We start from the raw sequence: 18,353 nt of genomic DNA on the forward strand, positions 1-18,353 counted from the left end.
CCTCAGCTCTGCAGGCATTGGGCCATTAGTGCAGTTGTCAAATGGTGAATTACGGAGCTTAATGCTTAAATGTGATTTCCAAAAGTGAGCCCGTCTGGAGGAAGCCTCCTGCTTGTCCCCTTGCCCTGCCCCTGTGTCTATGGTAGGAAAAAGGTACTCCAATGGTCTCCGTTTACTCAATTCTGGGGCTGTAGAATTGGTTCTGTTTGTGATGGAAGGAGCAGGAATGGCTTTTCCTAACCATGATGAATCCAAGGGGAACCTCTGCTGGCCGCGGGCTTTCCCTGCAGTGAACACCAGGCACAGAAACGGCACGAGTGGGTTCTGCAAATTCAGCAAACTCTTTTTCACCAATGGTTTATTTCTCAGCTTTAGCAGATCACTTTGTTAGGAGGTTTACAGGAAGGACAAACCCAGAGACAGCTTTGCTGAAGGATGAGGTCGGTGGCTTCTGCAGTCCAACGCCTTTTAATGCAATCCAATACAAGACAAAACATCACCGACACAGGGCGGCACTTTGGCAGCACATCACCCAATAACACACTCATCTCAGCTCTGAACAGCTCAGTACAACACCCACGACAGCAGAATTGGCAGGAGGGAACCCTGGGCTGTGAGTGGGGGTCCTGAGCCTCCCATCTGCCCCACAGCTGTGCCCCAGGTGTTGGCTACAGCAGCTGAGCTCCGGTCCCCACTCACTGCAGCATCATCATGGTGACAGTGACTGCATGGGCAGCGTGGTCAGCTCACTCCCCATCAAAAACGTGGATGTATTTCAAAGAAAGAGCAAAAACTTCAGAGCACACACACAGACAGCAGCTGATTGATATGTAAGTCCCACTCCTCCCATGGCAAAACACAGCTTTCTTATTGGCATTCATGTTCAGCTCCTCAGAGAGCAGTACTGCCTGCCCCTCCGATCTGCCTTCAGTTATCCCAACACAGAAGTTGAAGTTTTTCCCCCTTTCCTGCCTTAAACACCCTCCATGAGAACACAGATCATGCCCAAGTGCAGGGATGGCAGCTTGTGAACCTAGTGGGGAAACCTGTGCAGCCTGTTCCTGTGGCCTGGAAGCAACTTTGATGCCTCTTATAAATACATGCAAGTTGCCAGCGTCAGGAGTTTTTCTTCTTTTCTGCCTTCAAGAGAGCATTACAAAACAAAACCAGCTCCTCAGGAAAGCAAATTGCTCCTGGAGAACCATGGCAGCCAATGCTCAGCCTTCAGCTCTGCATCTTCACATCAAGCAGCTCCTGCAGGGACAGCCACGCTCCTGCTGACACTGAAACCAGCAGGACTGCAAGCAGGCAGGAGGGCACATGGAGGGCACATGGAGGCAGCTGTAACAGAATCCAAAGCACTTTGCAGCTGGGGCACTTCAGATAGCCCAGACCTTCTGGGAAGGCACCCACTGTACCCATTATCCTCCAAGGGCTGTTTGTTTGCAGCCTATCTCGAGGGTTTTGCACGTGAACACATCAACTGTTGGCCCAACGACTCGGACTGCTGATAGACACTTGGTCAGCAACAACCATTATCTGCAGGGACAAAAAACGCCTCTCTGCTACTGCAAAGAAAGTCACTTCACAGTCCAGCTCCTCAAGGACACCTCACAACTGTAATATCTGCACAAGGAAACATAATATCTACACTGGAAAACAAACCATTTTTACTGGACCTAAGGAATGTGTGACGATAACAGAGCTCTGTACAATGTATCTTGCCAGACTATTGCAGCTTATTTAGGCTATTGGAAGACAACACCAGCACTGCAGGATGACTGCAAGAGGAGAATGCTACAATAGACTAAAATCACTGCTGCAGGTGGATATGGACAAAGTTAAGAAATCCCAGCTCTGTTTAAGAGATCCTGCTAAATGTGGTATGTTTTCCAGCTGATTTGCCACAGGAAGATGATGGGATGCTGCCAAGTGCAAAATGACACTGCCAGCTTTGGAAAAAAGGCAGGAGCCAGCATTCATCAAAACCAGGTCTGACTGTAAGGCTCCCCCCCATTAACATCCACAACTGAACAATACCAACCCTTCCAGTTCAGTCGAGCTTCCAGTAAACCTACAGCAGCTGTATGAGAAAGAACATAATTGGAAAATACACATGGGGCAAAAGGTGACATCTTGGATTTGCAGACACAATCAGGTATTCCAAGGAGTTATTCAGAAAACAAACACGTTCAAAATGGCACCTTAAGAAACAACTCACGTTTTTGCCAAGTTTGCTGATCCTCTTTGCAAGAAGCAAAGACACGGGGTGTTCTGTTTGCCAACAAACTGTACGAGCCAACACTATTAACCTGTCTGACTTGTGACCTCTGAATGTTGACGTGACCCTGTCCAGCCCAACTGATCTTCTATCACTGTAAATTTTTAGTGATACTAATCGTGTTTTCCCCGCTGCAATAGAGACGTTGGATTAAACAGCCAAAAAAACCACCAGCACTTTATTCCCTCCTTGTGATATGGAACAAATGTCACCCAGAGTTCCCTGGGAAACTTATTCACACCCAGAGTAACACTGCACAGAAGATCCCCCTCCTACATTCCCCCATTGACTTGAGGAGGGTGCACGAAGCTCCTGAACCCCAGTGCTTAATTCCCTAAACATTCAGTGATATCCGCACAGTTAATCATACTTTTAATGTTTCATTTCAGCTTCCACAAAAGACAAAGAAATGTATCTAAGCACTGTTCCATAATCTTGTGCTTCCAGCTGTCTGAAACTTGAGTCAGTCTGAAGCTATTATACTGATATGAAATAGGAATGTAAACAAAATCAAGCCTCTGAGATATCACTGCCCAGTCTGGACACCCTCCTCTCAGAGATGCAACTGGAATGTATCAAGGACTCGGGTACGAGCAGGAGGGGAACAAGCAATCACAGTTCCTTCATAGTTGACTCCCAGAACGATACTGATGGTACACCAGTGGCACTCACGATTTGTCTGCACAATATCTGTTCACATTGGGGCAGTGGTTTAAGAACTACTGCCCTATGTCAAATCTGAGGTCTCCAGTGTTGTTGTAAATGGACATTTGATATTTCTGGCTTGGGCCAGATGCTCTACAGTACAACTCAGGCAGCTCAGCACCTCTGAGGAACTGTGGTGAACTGCAAAACTGTCCCCTGATACGGACTTATATACATTTAGGATTGTTTGAAATAACATTGTTTTCACTTTTACCTAATATCAACACCTGAAGCCAGCCACACTGGGTCTCTAGAGGTACCAAGCTAAGGAGCTAAGAGGGTACATCACTTTCACCTGTCTTAAATAAGAGTAAACAACTAAGCCCTGCATCCAAGTGCACTGCTTAGTAATTACTAAGGAACACTGAGTCCAGTGGGAATTACATTCTAACTTGGCTCCTGCATTACGATTTGCCTTGGGAATCCTACGACGACTGAAAGTTTAGCTGAGTAACGATAGTCCTGTCAGCCATTCACGGTGTCCCTGAAGCCCCACACCTCCAAGACAGAGATCTGGAAGCTTTCGGAACACAGCGGTTGATTGTTGAAAGTGTTGCAGTGGCTGGTCCTTCCGTGGTTCAGGTCTGCATCGAGGTACAGAGCCTGGCCATCACCGCCTCCTGGGAAGAGAAAATCCCAAGTTTAAAGCTGTCTTTGCATGTTTTAGGATGAGAAACTGTTATACAAGCTGATTTCAACACCAGAAGCCCTAAATCAGGCATGTCCAACAGGCGAGAGTTGAACAAAAACCAGACAGATGGGCACTGCTTTGTTCAGACAAATAAGTCACTAGGCATGATTTGCAAGGAAATCATGTCAGCTTTCAAAGATTACAGTTTGAAAAGACATTAAATGCCAACACATGCTGCCAAATTCAATGGATATCAAGGAACGCTTCATGAGGCCAGAACAGCAGAAATGAACACAAGTCTTATCTCAGCATCTTTTTAAAGTGAAAACTCAGACAGACTCTGCCCAACTCATGGCTGATCACTGCATGTGCTGCTAAGTGGAAAATCATCAGGCATCTGATGGTGCTGATAAAATCACTGGGCTGGCTGCACTCCTAACGTGTGTCAAGTCCAGCTTTCTGGCACAAGGACAACTACAGTTCTATATCTGCCACCATTTAAATGACAACTTCACTAAGCAGGCTTTCACCAAAGTCAGTATCATCACAGATCTAATACAGCTCCGAAGAATGAATGTGCTTCACGTTCTACCCTATGAACGAAGTCCTCAGTGCAAACTAAGTTCCTCTTCAAGAACCACTTCTCACCACTATGCAGGATGAAGGTATTGCTGTGCTTAAAGCTACGAGTTACTATCAAAGATCTTACTTAAAATGCACATTCCCAAGGAAAGCTCTTGTTGAGTAATACCAGGCTTTGCCAACTCTTCTCTCTAAATAATAACACAAATAGTACTACTAATACTGAAATGCATATATGGTAATTAAATGGGACTCTCTCATCTAATAGGAGTGACAGGAGCTGGTGTGGAATGGACCCTCAGATTCTCACACTGACTTACCTATAATGATGCATTCACTGCTGCCAGCCATGAACATGGAAGCTGTTTTGGATGGTAAGTTGAAGTGCCGAGCTGATAAGAAGGGAGAAAGGCGATCTGATGGGTCTGAGGGGGTGCCTCTAAAGGACAAGGTGTTGGAAGCTGGCGAGGCATGATTTTCTGGCTCAGAACCACTTGCAGCCAATTCTGGGTGCTTTATGATCACCCACTCGTAGCGTTCCACTTCTGGTTGCAGCTGTGCAGGTGAGGAGCAAAACAGAACTTTCTGTCAGCAAATAATAACAGTGCAGAGAGCTCTGCAGGGAAAACAACACCCGAACCCCTCGAGATTCCACCCACACCACTGGGGTGAAGATCGGACCAAACTGCTGCTAAGGTTGGATATTGTCTTTTCTTCATATCTTTGCTTTTTAAGTGACTGAAAAAACAGCACAGTGGTTCCCAAGTTACTGTAACAAAACTTGTAAGAAAGAACTCTGAGCACCGGGCAAAAAAGGCTCAGCACAAAACTGAAAAGTAACATTTCCTCCATCCAATCCAAAGTGCTCGGCAGGCTTCAGGAACTAGAAGTACATTAATCCAGCCTCCTCCATTGGAAGGGAAGCGTGAGTTATTCCCACCAGCACAGCACATGCCTCACTGCAGGGCAGGAACAAGGAAACCATACTCACCCTGAACACAAAGCACTCCCCCGTCCCAAAGAAACTCAGCTTGTTCCCACCTCGCCTGCGCTCGCTCCAGTCCGTGGACAGGAAAGCACCGCAGACCTGGAGTGAACAGCAAAATCAGGATGCCATGGAAGCTCCATGGAAGAGCAAAGTGTGTCTCAACAATTGAGAGCAACGCTGCAGAGTCCAGAACTGAAGCGTCGATTTTCAAAAGCTCTGCATCAGTGGATTAAGGCAGCACAAGTACTTATAGCTAAAGATAGATTTAAACTGCTTTAATCTGCTGGGGAGCACCTTGCAAATACCAAGTGTTTCATAAATTATTTTACATCTCTGAGGCCTTACAGGAGAAACGCTGCAAGCGTTGACATTACTTCCTCTTTTTAGCATCCAAAGTCACAGTATAAGCAGTTCTGGCTGACCATTCTGTGCTAGCACACAGTAGCCTTGAGCTACTGTGAACCACAAGTTTATACATTTCCACAGCATCTCCCGATTCTGTAACTAAGATTCTGTCCAAGAGCTCAGTGTGTGGCTACAGTCCATCACCCCCCATTACTTAAGACGAACAGCAGGCCAAAATCTAGTTTACAAGACTTACCAAAGAACATATAGTCCCATAATCAACAAGCAGAATAAATTAAAGCATGCAATTATTAAAAAACAAAGAGAAAAACAACACTGGAGCCACTCCAGCTTGTTCAAAACTGCTGCATGTAAGGTTGTATTGCAACACAACTGCTCAGAACCCACCTTCTTCAGTCGCCTTTTACCTCACTCACCTCTTTTGCTGTGGTCTTAATGAGAAGAAGAGTAGGTTCATGTCCCTCACTGTGAGAATAGAACCTGAAGTGCAAAGCACACAAAAATAAGCTCTCAACAACCAACACCGACTGCAGCACATTTGCACCTTCACTTCAGGCACCGCCCCCTCCTTCAGCTGATGGCATGGCAAAAAAAATCATCTGAGGCTACAGGAGCTTTTTTGCCCTAAAGAAGGGCAGGGGAAGCTGCCATTACCTGCTCAGACTACAGCCGTGCTCCAAGGTGGTGAAGAGCAAGAGGGGCTGGCACAGAGCAAAGCGCTCTGGGATCCACGACCAGATATCTCGCATCTCTTTCACACTGACAATTTCAGACTTGAAGTTCTCTGCGTGGACGGCCAAGTGCACATTCTGCCTGAGAAACACAGCACAAAACATTGAGACACAATGAATGAACCCAAGCAGCAGACCAGTTACTGGATGGCAACAAGGGCTGAACACCTAAAGACCTAAAGGCAGATATGTCAGTACCCAAAGCTCCGACCCACGGGATTAGAAGGCCGCGATTTAGTGAAGAATATAAAATACAGCAGTTTAACAAGGTCTTTGGGAAGAAGTGACCCATCCTTACTGGAACACCTGAAGCAACACCTCTGCATGGCAGCTGTGGCCTGCATCTGTATATACGGAGGGCATAACAGTGAGGCAGCTGGCTTGACCCTGACACTGAACAGAGCAACCTGAATGTGCTGTGTGAGCTGGTCTTACCAGTGCTGGTACTTAAGTGCAAAGAACAACAGACCTGTAGAAACAGACAGAAAATATAAGAGAAAGAGCATCTTTTCCCCTCTGCGGTGCTGCCTGTATTATGGAATGGGAAAAACCCTCGGAAATCTTAGAGGAATCAGCACCATTATGCTAAGCAATGCTAATCCAAGCCAAATATTTGAAGCTTTTGCAAAGTCTCTCCAACTGGAAGCACTTTCTTATGAATGACTTCACTTAATTAAGACTCACCCTGGTGAGTCTGCAGTATTCACCTTAAAACTTCACTTAATTAAGAAGTGAAGAAGTTCCCAGCCCTACGGATGCAGACAAAATCTGAGCAGGTGAAGTGAAGGAACCCCAGGGACTCACCCTGCAAATCACCCCCATCCCCAAAGGGGACCTGACATGGCTATGAAAACTGACTCGTGGCTTTCAAAAAGTAATAAAAGTAGCAATAAGAGCAGAACATCTCAACCAGCCTTCGGTTCTCAGCTTCAATAAACACACAGACTTGGAGCCTGGGGATTAAACGAGCATTATTGAATTCATGAGTGATGTTAAAGACTTTTAAAATGCAAATGTGACAGCCAAGAACATGGGATAAGTGACAGATGGACTCGCACAAGATATTACGTTACCGAGCAGCAATTAGTTGCACCAAGGTTTGTGCAGTTTGCTGTGCATGCAGTTCAGCTCGTGGAAGAATTGCAAGAATATTCCAATTCAGGGTCTCATGCATTTTTGGGGGATAGTTTTGCATTTCCTTCCTCCCAGATTCATGGAACACCATTCAGTGAGTGAAACCTGGGTCACAGCTCGGCTGCAGGGTTCTGTATGAAATGACTTATTTCCCCATCATAAATCACAGCCATAGGTGCCTAAGACTGGAAATGTAATCCAGTGTTGAAACCAGCCCCCTTGACATCAGTCCTCTCCAAAACAAATTCTGCACTGCTCCATAAATCTGATGGCTTTCAGAAAACTGCCACTAGGGTTACAAGTACCCGACCTTCATTCCTCCTCTCCTTATTGGCAACATTTCTGTTAACCTTAGAAAATATTATTAACACTGAAAACCATCTGCTTCAGCTGGGCAGCTGCGTTTCAAGCAGTACATGAGTGAAAATGAACAGCACACAAAATGAGAGGTTCCACTTCGTGCCAGATGCTGACAATGAAGCTTAGCTGCCATTGCTACCACAGCCCTTTCAAAGTCATCCAGTGGAAAACAAAGCCGAGCACACTGGATTTGGACTGGCAAAGCATGGAGATGAGCCCTGAAACTACCATCAGAACTGAACAAGTTAACTGAGCCCTCACCCTTAGTGCTCATAGCAGTCTGTTTCTTATTGGGATGCTGGGAAGACATCTGTTCTGAAGACAACTGTTCTAAATCCAAGTACCACCAGATACTACCGAATTAGAAAGCAGCACAATTTAAGTGTGTAAAGGCCTGGTGGAGGTGATACATTTCCTTTCAGTCATTAACTGTCAGCTGCAGGTGTTGAAGGTTGAAACATAAGCCAGCATTGCAGGCTGGCTGCTGGCACTGCTCTCATCCACACCGGCCCCTTCAGCCCTGAACTCCCCACTTCCCAGCACAGATTGATTTCTGCTTTTTGCTGCCTTCAGAATCTTGTAACGGTGGTACAATAACAAGTGGAATTCACAGGTCTGCTTGGCTGGAATTAAAAGCACTCTGACTGATCGGACACAAAATCCTCCACACGCCGTATATGAAATGAAACACGCTTTGATGAATTTGCCCTCAAGGTGCTCTTTCAGACATGAAAACACATGGAAATTAGTCCCACTTTGATTTTATAAGTTAGTACAAATATTAGCATGTATCTCTCACTGAAGTTAACCCAGGGCACCTGCAACAAGGCCCAACATTGTCCCAGTGGCGTTCATTTGGAGCCGTACATCTGTGGGACTCAATGCTCACAGGACAGTCCCTTCTTTGCAAGTTCTCTGCTTATCGGGTCTTACAATCACTGGTTTTTGTTCTGGGAGAAATGCTTTTTGGATCAAGACTTGATGAATGCCTTAATTACCCAACAGTGCTGCATGGCTGAGTAGCTCTGACCTTCTTGACACAGAAGAATTTCCACTTAGAAATAAGTATAAAGTGGTATAAAACGAGACGAGTTTCTTTCAGGAGTGTGCCAAGTTGGGTTCAGTCCAACAGCCCTTCAATCAGTTGCAGAAAGCTTGCAAAGAAAAAATAAATCAAGCATGCCTTGCATAAATTTGCACCAGCACACGCTGGGTCTGAACATGGGCAATACCTGACAGTATAAAAAGCAACAGGGACGACAAAAAGAAAACCCCACAACAAAAACCCACAGCCCCCAAACCAAACCAACCAACCATGTACCAGTTTTTCTTCCAGCACTGGGATGACTTTGGTTTGAATGTTAACACCAAGCTTTTCCATCCTGGGCCATAAAGATGTGCGCTGCCACATGCAAACCACCATGCTGAGCAGCTGCATCCACAACCCCCCAGTCTCACGACTTTGCAGGTGCTTTGAACCAACTTTGTAAGAGCGTATGCAGTTGTTACGCAGCAATCTGATGCTGTAATTGCTGCCTTGCTTTTCTTGCCCCAGCATTAGCAATAGTGACAGCTCTGGAGTAAAAGCCAGGCAAGGATAGAAGAAGCGAGCAGAGCGCAGAGATCCAAGTGTTGGAACCTACCTTCTTGGAGATGTAACACTGCAGACAGGAGGGGTGCAGTGGGGATGGGATTGACAGAAGGAGAATGGATGAGGAGGAAGACAAAAAAAGACAGAAAAAGATCAGTGATTTTCTACAGCCTTGACAAAGTGAACGTAAGGAGCCTAGAAAGAAACAAAAGTACAGTTTGATTTGAATCACCAAGTAAGAGGAAATACAAAGACAAGCTCTGTTAACACATTTTCTACATTCTCCCTTCTGTTTTTTCCCCTTTTCGCTACCCGCTCAGTTGTTGGATTGGAAAATAATCCCTCATCTGTTTGCAGAGGCCAAGTGCGTATCTGGACAAGAAAGCTGACGTCCTATTGAGCACTGGAGGAAAGCTCACTTCTCCATAAACCACATCAACCCACAGCAGGATCCAAAGTGAGCCCAGCTCACAGCGCTGCCAAGCCGAGGGATGGTGGGAAGCTCTGATATGTTTACAAAAGTAGCTGAGAGAGGATACAAGGTTTTCATCAGTAACATGGTTACCAACTAAATCAGTTTTGCTTGGAATGTACCTCTGTTACGAGCAAGAATAGCCCTACATCACCTTTCAAGGCCAAGCTGGATGGGGCCCTGAGCAGCCTGATCTCGTGGATGTCAACCCAGGGTAGGGGAGTGGACATAGATAATCTTCAAGGTCCCTTCCAACTTAAGCCCAGCCTTCATTGCAATGGGAGCTCTTGCTTAACTTTCATCCTGTTGCTGAACGACATACTAATATTCTCAGAAAGGATACGACAGCTCTTCTGAATTTCAGCACATGAAGGAAATCTCTAAAAAAATAACCATAAATACACCACACTTCCAGCTAGAACCCCAGCAAGACTTAATTTGGTGCTGCTGACTTTTTCTAATCAAGTGCACAGAGAGAAAGTCAGCAGAGAAAGTGCACCAGTAGAGCTCTCCTTCCCCATCAGTCAACCCAGGGCAGGCTGACCACGCATCAGTGAGGAATCCTCAGGATCTCATGTTTGAGGAGCTCACTCGAACTGCCTGTGGAGAGCCCCCTACCTTTTCTGTTTGACTGTGATGCCCTTCTGCTGTAAGGCTTTCTCATTGGCCATCTGCAGCAGCTGGATCTCCTTCCGTGAGAAAAGGCGGATGGCAAAGGCTTTTTCCAGGAGCCTCTCTGGGGACACCGACTTAGCAATGTCTCTCACAAAAGCCCGAATATCCCGCTGCACGCTGTCAGACTCCATGGGCTGCCCAGCTCTGACTTTGTGAAAGAACTTCAGAATAGCCAACGCGACACGATAGAGAACTTTGTAACCCTCCACCAGAAACACATCAAAGACCCGAGCAATGTAAACCATGGGCAGCTCTCCAAAGAGCCACCTCTGCCAGTCAGAGTACACCTCCAACACGTCCTCAGACACGGCCACCATCAGCTTGTGTGCTGCCTGGCAGTACTTGTTCACCAGGTCCCCAAAAGTCATGCAGGAGGACTCAAAAGCCAGGAACGTCTGATCGATGAGACGCTTGGATGGGTCGTTGCAAGCAAGGATGCGACAAACCTGTTCGAAGCACTCTGCCTCATCCTTGCTGTAGTGGAGGAGCAAAGCTATCACAGAAGGCAGAGCAGGGCAAAACGATATGTCTGGGAACTGATTTGCAATACACAGTATAATCTTCCTAACGGCCCCGATGCCTTCTGCATTCAAGCAGTACGTGGGGACAAGGCTGTCGTCCACAAACTCTGGCAGTGGAAGGGAACTACTGTTACGTTTTCCAACTATCTTCACCACAATGTCCCGATAAACATTTGCATCTGGGGTCACTGTGCGACACGGGATGTTGTTAATCAGCTTGTGGTACACCTTGGCTCTCAGGGAATGGTTCTTGGCCCAGTAGCCCTGCCGGGCCAGCTGCTTCAGCTCCTGGAACTCTGTGCAGGTCAGCTCCTTTATATCCTGGCTCTGGACAGTAACATCCATTTTGTCCCAGTCCACAAAGCGGTTGTATTCATCCATGACTCCAAGGGAAGAACAGGAGAAAAACTATGAGAAGTGATCATTAAATGACTTGTGGCTTTTTCTGAAAAAAATAATTAAAAACATGTTTGAATAAGAGACGATGTCCTGTTTTCTTTAGGAACACAAGAATACATTTGACTCGCTCTTCTCTTTTAAAAATCATTTTTGTTATTTTTAAGCTAAACTTCACTTCCATTCTCATTAAGTGCTTGTCAATAACTCACTGATGGATTCTAAGCACACCTGCACATGAAGTGAGTTCCCTAATGGCAGACCCGAGCAGAGGCATGGGCTTTTACAGTAACTTCTCACTGAAGAGAACAGATGCATTCAACTCAGAAATACACACTGCAAAGTTTATTCCATTTGCAGTCTCTATTCCTAAGTTGCTGGGGAAGTAAACACCACTTATACTAACAGTAAGCAGTTTCACGAGCAGCTTAAACTGTTCCAATACTCTGCAGCTCGTGAAAAGAGATGCTGAACTCGTGCTAGACACAACCATGTAACTCGCAGCTGCTTCTCCACATTTGCAACTGGTTCTCATGCAGCCACACGATCACCAAGATTGGTTTGTTGATCTGGTCCTCTTTTCCTTTCCATTGGATACGCAAGGTGTGCAGCCAGCTCAACATCAGTGTGCCAGTGCAGAGATGACCGCAAGGCAGAACCATCCTTGTAATAGCAATACAGGCTCACGTCAGCTTAGAACAGATTAAGGAAACCACCTCTTAAACCTCCTGAGCACTGCACTGGACACATGGTTCTGATCTTATACAAATGTCGATGAGCAAATCACCCTCTAGAGGGCCTGCTACCACCGTTAGAGAACGTGAAACATGAACGGGAGCAGAAAGATCAGGCACCAGCTCCTAGTTCCTCAGACCACACAATGACATGATCTACTAGTTGACTCCTGCTTTGAAGTATACCTGGGACCCCAAAAACAGGGTGACTGCACCCATTAATACCCACATTTGAATTATGTTTAATTAAGTTAGTCAGAAGGCTGCCAGCCGCACACAGGAGCCTCTCACAGACAGCTGAGGGGTGGCTCTTGTTCTTGGAAATATTTCTCAGGTTACCCCCAAAGGATCTGTTTTAATAAAAAATCTACATCACAAAATGTAAGAGCAATAGAGAAGCGCTCACCATTTCTGTGTGTTGTACTCTTATTTAAAGTTAATTCTTGAAGAGGTAACGTGTAGTCCTTGATTCACTTCTGCAAGCAGGGCGTATTACAGTGTTTGGAAGCACTGTCTGTCCATGAGCATGTCTACAGGGCACTCAGAGGCAGTGATGGTAGGACATCAGTCTGATGCAGAGTCCATGTCAGCTCTGAGAGAGTTCAGGCTTTTCCATCACTCTTCACCTGGGAATCGCAAGGGAAATTAATTATCTTTAATTGAATTTATCTTTCATTTTACATAACATCCTTGTGGAGAAAAGAAATTAAATGACAATTGGCAGTGAATAAAGCACAGAAGGTTGAACCACACAGTTCATGGTCACTTCAGTGTAGAAACACTTGCAATCCCATACTTGATGGAATCTCCATTGCAACTGCCATCATCCCTTGGGAGCCATTTGTACTTCTATTAGAAAGAGCTGAGCAAAACCTCTATGAGTCAATGCATGAGGCAGTCAGCGTGACACCTGGGCTGTTCTTTTTCCTCCTTTCTATCACTCAAAGTCAAAGGCATGTTTAGAGGTTGCAACAAACAAACACTTTCCCCTCTGGAAGTTTCTTCCCATTCCAGAATCTACTGAATGTGATGAGCTCCTCAGGAAGCTCACTGAGGTCAGTGGCACAGGGTCAGAAACGAGACTAACAGAAGTTCTGATCAGAGCTTTCATTCTCACACACACTTTGGCTGGGATAAACCTGCTGGCTGTTCCTGTACGTCCGTCAGCTCGTGTTTTTCAAAGACCTGAATTAAAAGAAGGCAGCAAAGCAAACAGGCTTTGTCAAGGTCACTAAAGCAGCTCTTAACCGCTAGCAAAGCCAACAGAATTAGTGTGCTCCAGTGTAATGGTGCATAGCTCCTGACCCTGTGCCAACAGCTACAAGCCAGCAGGACTCCAAATGGGAGCATTTACTTGCCTGAGAAGAGACTGAAACTTTAGAGGAATTCTAGCCAACCTTTGTGGTGCCCTTCTCCCACTCCTTCCCTTCTCCCACTCCTTCCCTTCTCCCACTCCTTCCCAACCTTCATTTACCCTCCACTCCACTTAGCTGTCACACACAGAGTAGGGGATTAGACAGTTCAGAATGAAATATAGGCATAAATACACAGACAAGGCACTGAGATTGATACCTCTGCAACACAACAAATGTCTCTGCCCCTTGCTGAAATAACTTTAGAGAAGCCAGCAACATGTTGCAGTGAGTGTCCTCTAAGGTGACCCCTGGGTAACAGAAGGGCTCAGTGCTGAGCTGCAGAGAATTGGGACACTGTGAAGAACCTCGGAGGAGATTCAAAATATTAACAAAAAAACTGGCACAGCCTGAAAGCTGAACGTGCCTCTTTATGGGAAAGACCCCATTCTCCCTTCTAATCAGACTGTCTTCTCCAAGACAGGAACCAGCACAGAAAAGAGCAAACTTTGCTATCAGTAGCTGCCACACAATTTTGATGTTGCTGAATCTATGAACCCCTAATGGAGCTACCAGCTCCAACAGCAAGAGGGAAACAGAAGAAGTGAAAATACACCCAAAATGGCTGCAGCACAGACAAAAGATTTTCCAAGTTCAGATCAGAGCAGTGAAGCAGAGAAATAAAGATCATCACTCAAAACCGAACACTGGCCATGGAACTGGAGCTGGCCTAATTTCAAGTCAGTGACTGCACTGTCAGGAAACATTTGGCTTCCCAGCCCAGCCACATTTTCATTCCATTCCCCTCTTTCTTCCTGTTGTTATGTGGGCTACTTTCAGAAGATGTCTGAAAAGTGCAGTTGTATAAAATGTTGAGCAATGAAGTGTGGCAATCAGGGACCAGTTAGAAACACATCATTCAGTATAGAAAAGGTTTGAACTGGCAGTGGATGACCTTTAAGGTCCCTCCCAAGCCATCCTGTGATCCTATGATCCCATTCTAAGCATGCACTGCTACACTGCTCTTAACAAAGACCACTTTCCCAGCACCTTTTGCTACGTGTAGAAACGCGCAATAAACATTTCTGCATGCTTTCTACAGCGTGCTCTGCCATCCCTGGGCAACACTGAATCACACCTGAGGTTTTCACTTCATACACCAAAGAACAAAGCAGTACATTAAGCTGGTAAAGCTGCTGAGGAAAAGTGACTAGCACACTCTTAAGTCTTTCCTACCCAATACTTGGGTGCGTCTTTTGGTTCCCCGAGTCCAGGCCTACAGCAGTGTACCTTGACATCTCTGCTACACGGGTCTGGAAGCAAGACTGGATGTCACAGTGCTATCCTTCCTTCCCCCAGCACCTCCCATCTGGTTGTATTTACAGCTTCAGTGATTTCCCATTCCACAGATTAGCTAGGAAGATATCAGACAAAACTAAACACACCACTTAGCAACAAAACAAGCCGAACACAACCAGCTAATTGCACGCACAGCAAAGCAATTTGCACCATGCCGATGCACTTTGGAGCAACGATCCTTTTCAGCAGAGGATGTGAGTTTGATGGATTGCTTTGATGAGTTAAATGCAGTTCGATCTCTTCGTGCATCGCCCCAGGCACCGTGTACAGCATGAGCTGGGCTCCAGCTTCAGGAGCACAGCCCTGGCCAATGTCTATCAGTAACAAAACCCCACTGGTTTCTCATACTCTTTGGGGTTCAAATAGTCTTTGTCCCAAATGAACCCCAATAAGCAAGGATCTTACTACCCCTCACCTTAGAGCTTGTCCTTGTATTGATCTTACAACTTCCACCCATCTGCTGGATCTGTTGGTATGGAAACAGAAGTTAAAACTGGACCAGTGATGCAGTGGGCAGCATCCACATGCATTAAGTGCCTCAGTGGCCTCTGTAACCTTTAAAAGGCATCTGCCCAAACCTCTGCATGGCTCCCAGCCTTCACAGAACAGAGAACAAGGGGACAGATACCCTAACAATTCAGAAGAGCAGCTAATTAACCACATTATCCAGTCTCTCAGACCACAAGCAGGATTACTGTTGGTGCACCTTTGTAATAAATGCCTTTAGCCAACATTCTCTTTGTAGTTTATTGCTGGTTCTCTCCAGTGCTGCCCCATGTTTTGATCCATGAAACTACAGGAATGGCACTAATTCTGTGTGAAATGGGCAGCTTTGAGAAAGGAGCCACATTCTGGACAAGTCACTTCTTCCTTATGTTGTTTCCTCCTGAACACATTCTAACAAGGCAATCCAGAACCAGTGCAGCCACATGCAAGATGCACCTATTGCCAGCATACACACCAAGCACAACTCAACACGCTCACTAATACACCCAGCCTATGGACTTCCTTCCCTCAACAACTCGTGGTGCTTTGCAACACATTAGAGAGCTCAGGAAGCCGTCTTCAAACTCAGAAAGTTTAAGCAAGAGGAGAATAAATGAGATAAGGTGAAGCCTAAGTGCAGGTGCAACACAGATAACAGCACATTCGTGTATTAGTTCAGAGAACTCCAAACAGCTGAGTCCACAGCTGGATGCCTTCAGCTCATAATTCCAGCCACCCACACAAGTCAATCATTAATACAGCTCAATTAGCTCTATTTTTATATCGGACAGGTCGTGTGACTGCCTGGTCAAGTACAAGGGGACGCAGCGGCCAAAGGCCAGCAATACCTACATAAACCCTCCTGCAAACCACCATTCTAAATGACACAGCACACAAAGCTGAATATTTGCATTGGATTTCTAAGAGAAACTTCAGTCCTCAGCCACAATTTGAGGCTTTATAGAAATGGAAAATGGCCACTTTTCTTCCAGACAATGAACACAGCTTAATTCAAGTTCTACCACATCTACTTCTGAGCAGGCATTCACAGCAAAACACGAGCAGCTTTAGCAGCTCCTCCAACCTAACAGAGCAGGATGCATTCTGAAGAGCCACAAGAACAGCAAGGACTGAATCTATGGTCTGTAATTTGTTTGTCACCAGCAGCTTCGTCACTGAAGCAAAAGCACCCGTGATCTAAACAAACGCCAGGGCAGTGTTATCAGATTGCAGTAACCTTGTTCTTGGAGACACTGAGAGACATAAGCAGCGTGGACTGGTTCGCTTTACCTGCTTGCTTGTCCTGAATTTATGGGCTCGTTAATTTAGTGCAGCCATAGCTTTCACCAGTTTACAATCCAAATAACAGCACTGATGGAGAGGGGGGCTGTGCCAGGGCTTCAAGTTTACAGCATGAAGAAAAACCCAACCAAGGGAAGTAATCAAAGGCTGCAACAGAAAGAGAGGGCCGGGATGTGCAGAGGTGCTTAAAGATGTGCAAGGTTCATGGGCAGCCAGTTACAAACATTTACTTGGCAGCATTTAATTATTAACAGTGAGAAAGAGAAGCAGAAAGCGCTCTGCCTCGCCTTCAAACCTGAGCTGCACAAACACCTGCAAATTTTCAAATATTAATGAAAGAAAAGCCATTGGGCAGCAGGATTCCTGCCTGCTGTGCAACAAAACCCACAGCCATTTCACTAATGATCAATGATGTAAGCACCACACATTGCTCGGGAGCAACAAGGAGCTGACACAGCGCCCTGCCCCAGCGCTCAGACACCGCTGAGCAGCGCTGCTTCTGCAAAGCAACCATCTACACGGGATGCCTGGCGGCCACTGCGAGAAGCAGAGTGTTCCAGCAGGGAATCCCTTTTCCTGCTAATATCTGCATCATTTCTGTGCTCGGAGCATCCCGCACACTGCAGCCATCAGCTCGGCCTGCAGTTAAGCCACAGTTGCTTTTAGACGCCGCAGTTGCAGCAGGACCCGGCCACAAACGCTGCCGGTTTCGGGTCACGGTCCCCATCGCCGCGTTGTTCCAGCCCAACCCACCGCCACCCCCGAACCGAGGAGCTGCATCCCCGCCTGGGTGAGCGGCTCCGGGATGGACACGGACACCGACACCAGCGGGCAGCAGAGCCGTGTTGCTGAGACAGCTCCGAGCATCCAGCTTATGGCCGGGCTCAGAGCAGCACAACCGCGCTACGGCCGGACCATGAAGGCGGCGCTGTACAGCGAGAACTACGGAGCCCGGGGGGCGACCCCGCACCGGGACCCCGCGAGGCGCCCTACGAGCCCCAGCCCGGCCCCGGGCCCGTGTCTCAGCCCCACGCAGTGGGTCGGGTTTAGAGCTGCCCGGCAGGACAGCGGGACCGGCAGGACCCCCCGCCCTTATCACCGCCCTTATCACCGCCCTTACCTCCCCTATCGCCGCCGCTCCCGGCAGCGCCGCACGGACGGACCCGCACCCACCCGATCACAGCCACGGGGGCGCCGCGCGCATGCGCACGAGTTGCCCAAGCATCGGGCCGGGAGTGCGCATGCGGGTCCGGGAAACGGGTGGGCTGGGTGGGGGGGATGGATGGGGGGTGTGAGGTGCGATGGGTGTTCGGTGTGATGGGTGTTCATTGCTGTGGCTGTTGGGTGTGACGGTTGTGGTGTGATGGCTGTTGGATGTGATGGTTGTTGGGTGCCATGGCTGTTGTGTACAGTGGTTGTTGTTGGGTGCGATGTTTGCTGGCTGTGATAACTATTGGATGCAATGGCTGTTGGATGTGATGGTTGTTGGATGTGATGGTTGTTGTGTACAGTAGTTGTTGGGTGTGATATTTGCTGGTCGGGATAACTATTGGATGCAATGGCTGTTTGGTGCAACAACTTGTGTGTGATGGTTGTTGTGTGATGGTTGTTGTGATGGTTGTTGGATGTGATGGTTGTTGTATGTGATGGTTGTTGTGTGATGGTTGTTGTCTGATGGTTGTTGTCT

General features: G+C 46.9%; 1 protein-coding gene across 5 annotated transcripts; it reads right to left on the reverse strand.

Moving 5' to 3' along the window:
* Positions 1-341: 341 nt before the first annotated feature.
* TBC1D24 (TBC1 domain family member 24) lies at positions 342-17,856 on the reverse strand. Of its 5 annotated transcripts, XM_015877399.3 has the most exons (10): positions 17,787-17,856; positions 15,294-15,344; positions 12,574-12,793; positions 10,460-11,482; positions 9,422-9,439; positions 6,208-6,366; positions 5,970-6,033; positions 5,191-5,286; positions 4,520-4,754; positions 342-3,606 (listed from the first exon to the last, which is right to left on the reverse strand). In XM_015877399.3, the coding sequence occupies exons 4-10, from the start codon at positions 11,416-11,418 to the stop codon at positions 3,452-3,454; spliced, it is 1,686 nt and encodes a 561-aa protein (XP_015732885.1). In that variant the 5' UTR covers positions 11,419-11,482; positions 12,574-12,793; positions 15,294-15,344; positions 17,787-17,856; the 3' UTR covers positions 342-3,451. The 5 variants fall into 5 exon arrangements, with proteins under 5 accessions (XP_015732885.1, XP_015732884.1, XP_085370979.1 ...); XM_015877398.3 differs by lacking the exon at positions 15,294-15,344; XM_085514853.1 differs by lacking the exon at positions 9,422-9,439.
* Between the last annotated feature and the right edge of the window lie 497 nt (positions 17,857-18,353).

This window comes from Coturnix japonica, chromosome 13 (assembly GCF_054131305.1).
Source record: "Coturnix japonica strain WE chromosome 13, WE-NBRP24, whole genome shotgun sequence".
Taxonomy (NCBI): Eukaryota; Metazoa; Chordata; class Aves; order Galliformes; family Phasianidae; genus Coturnix; species Coturnix japonica.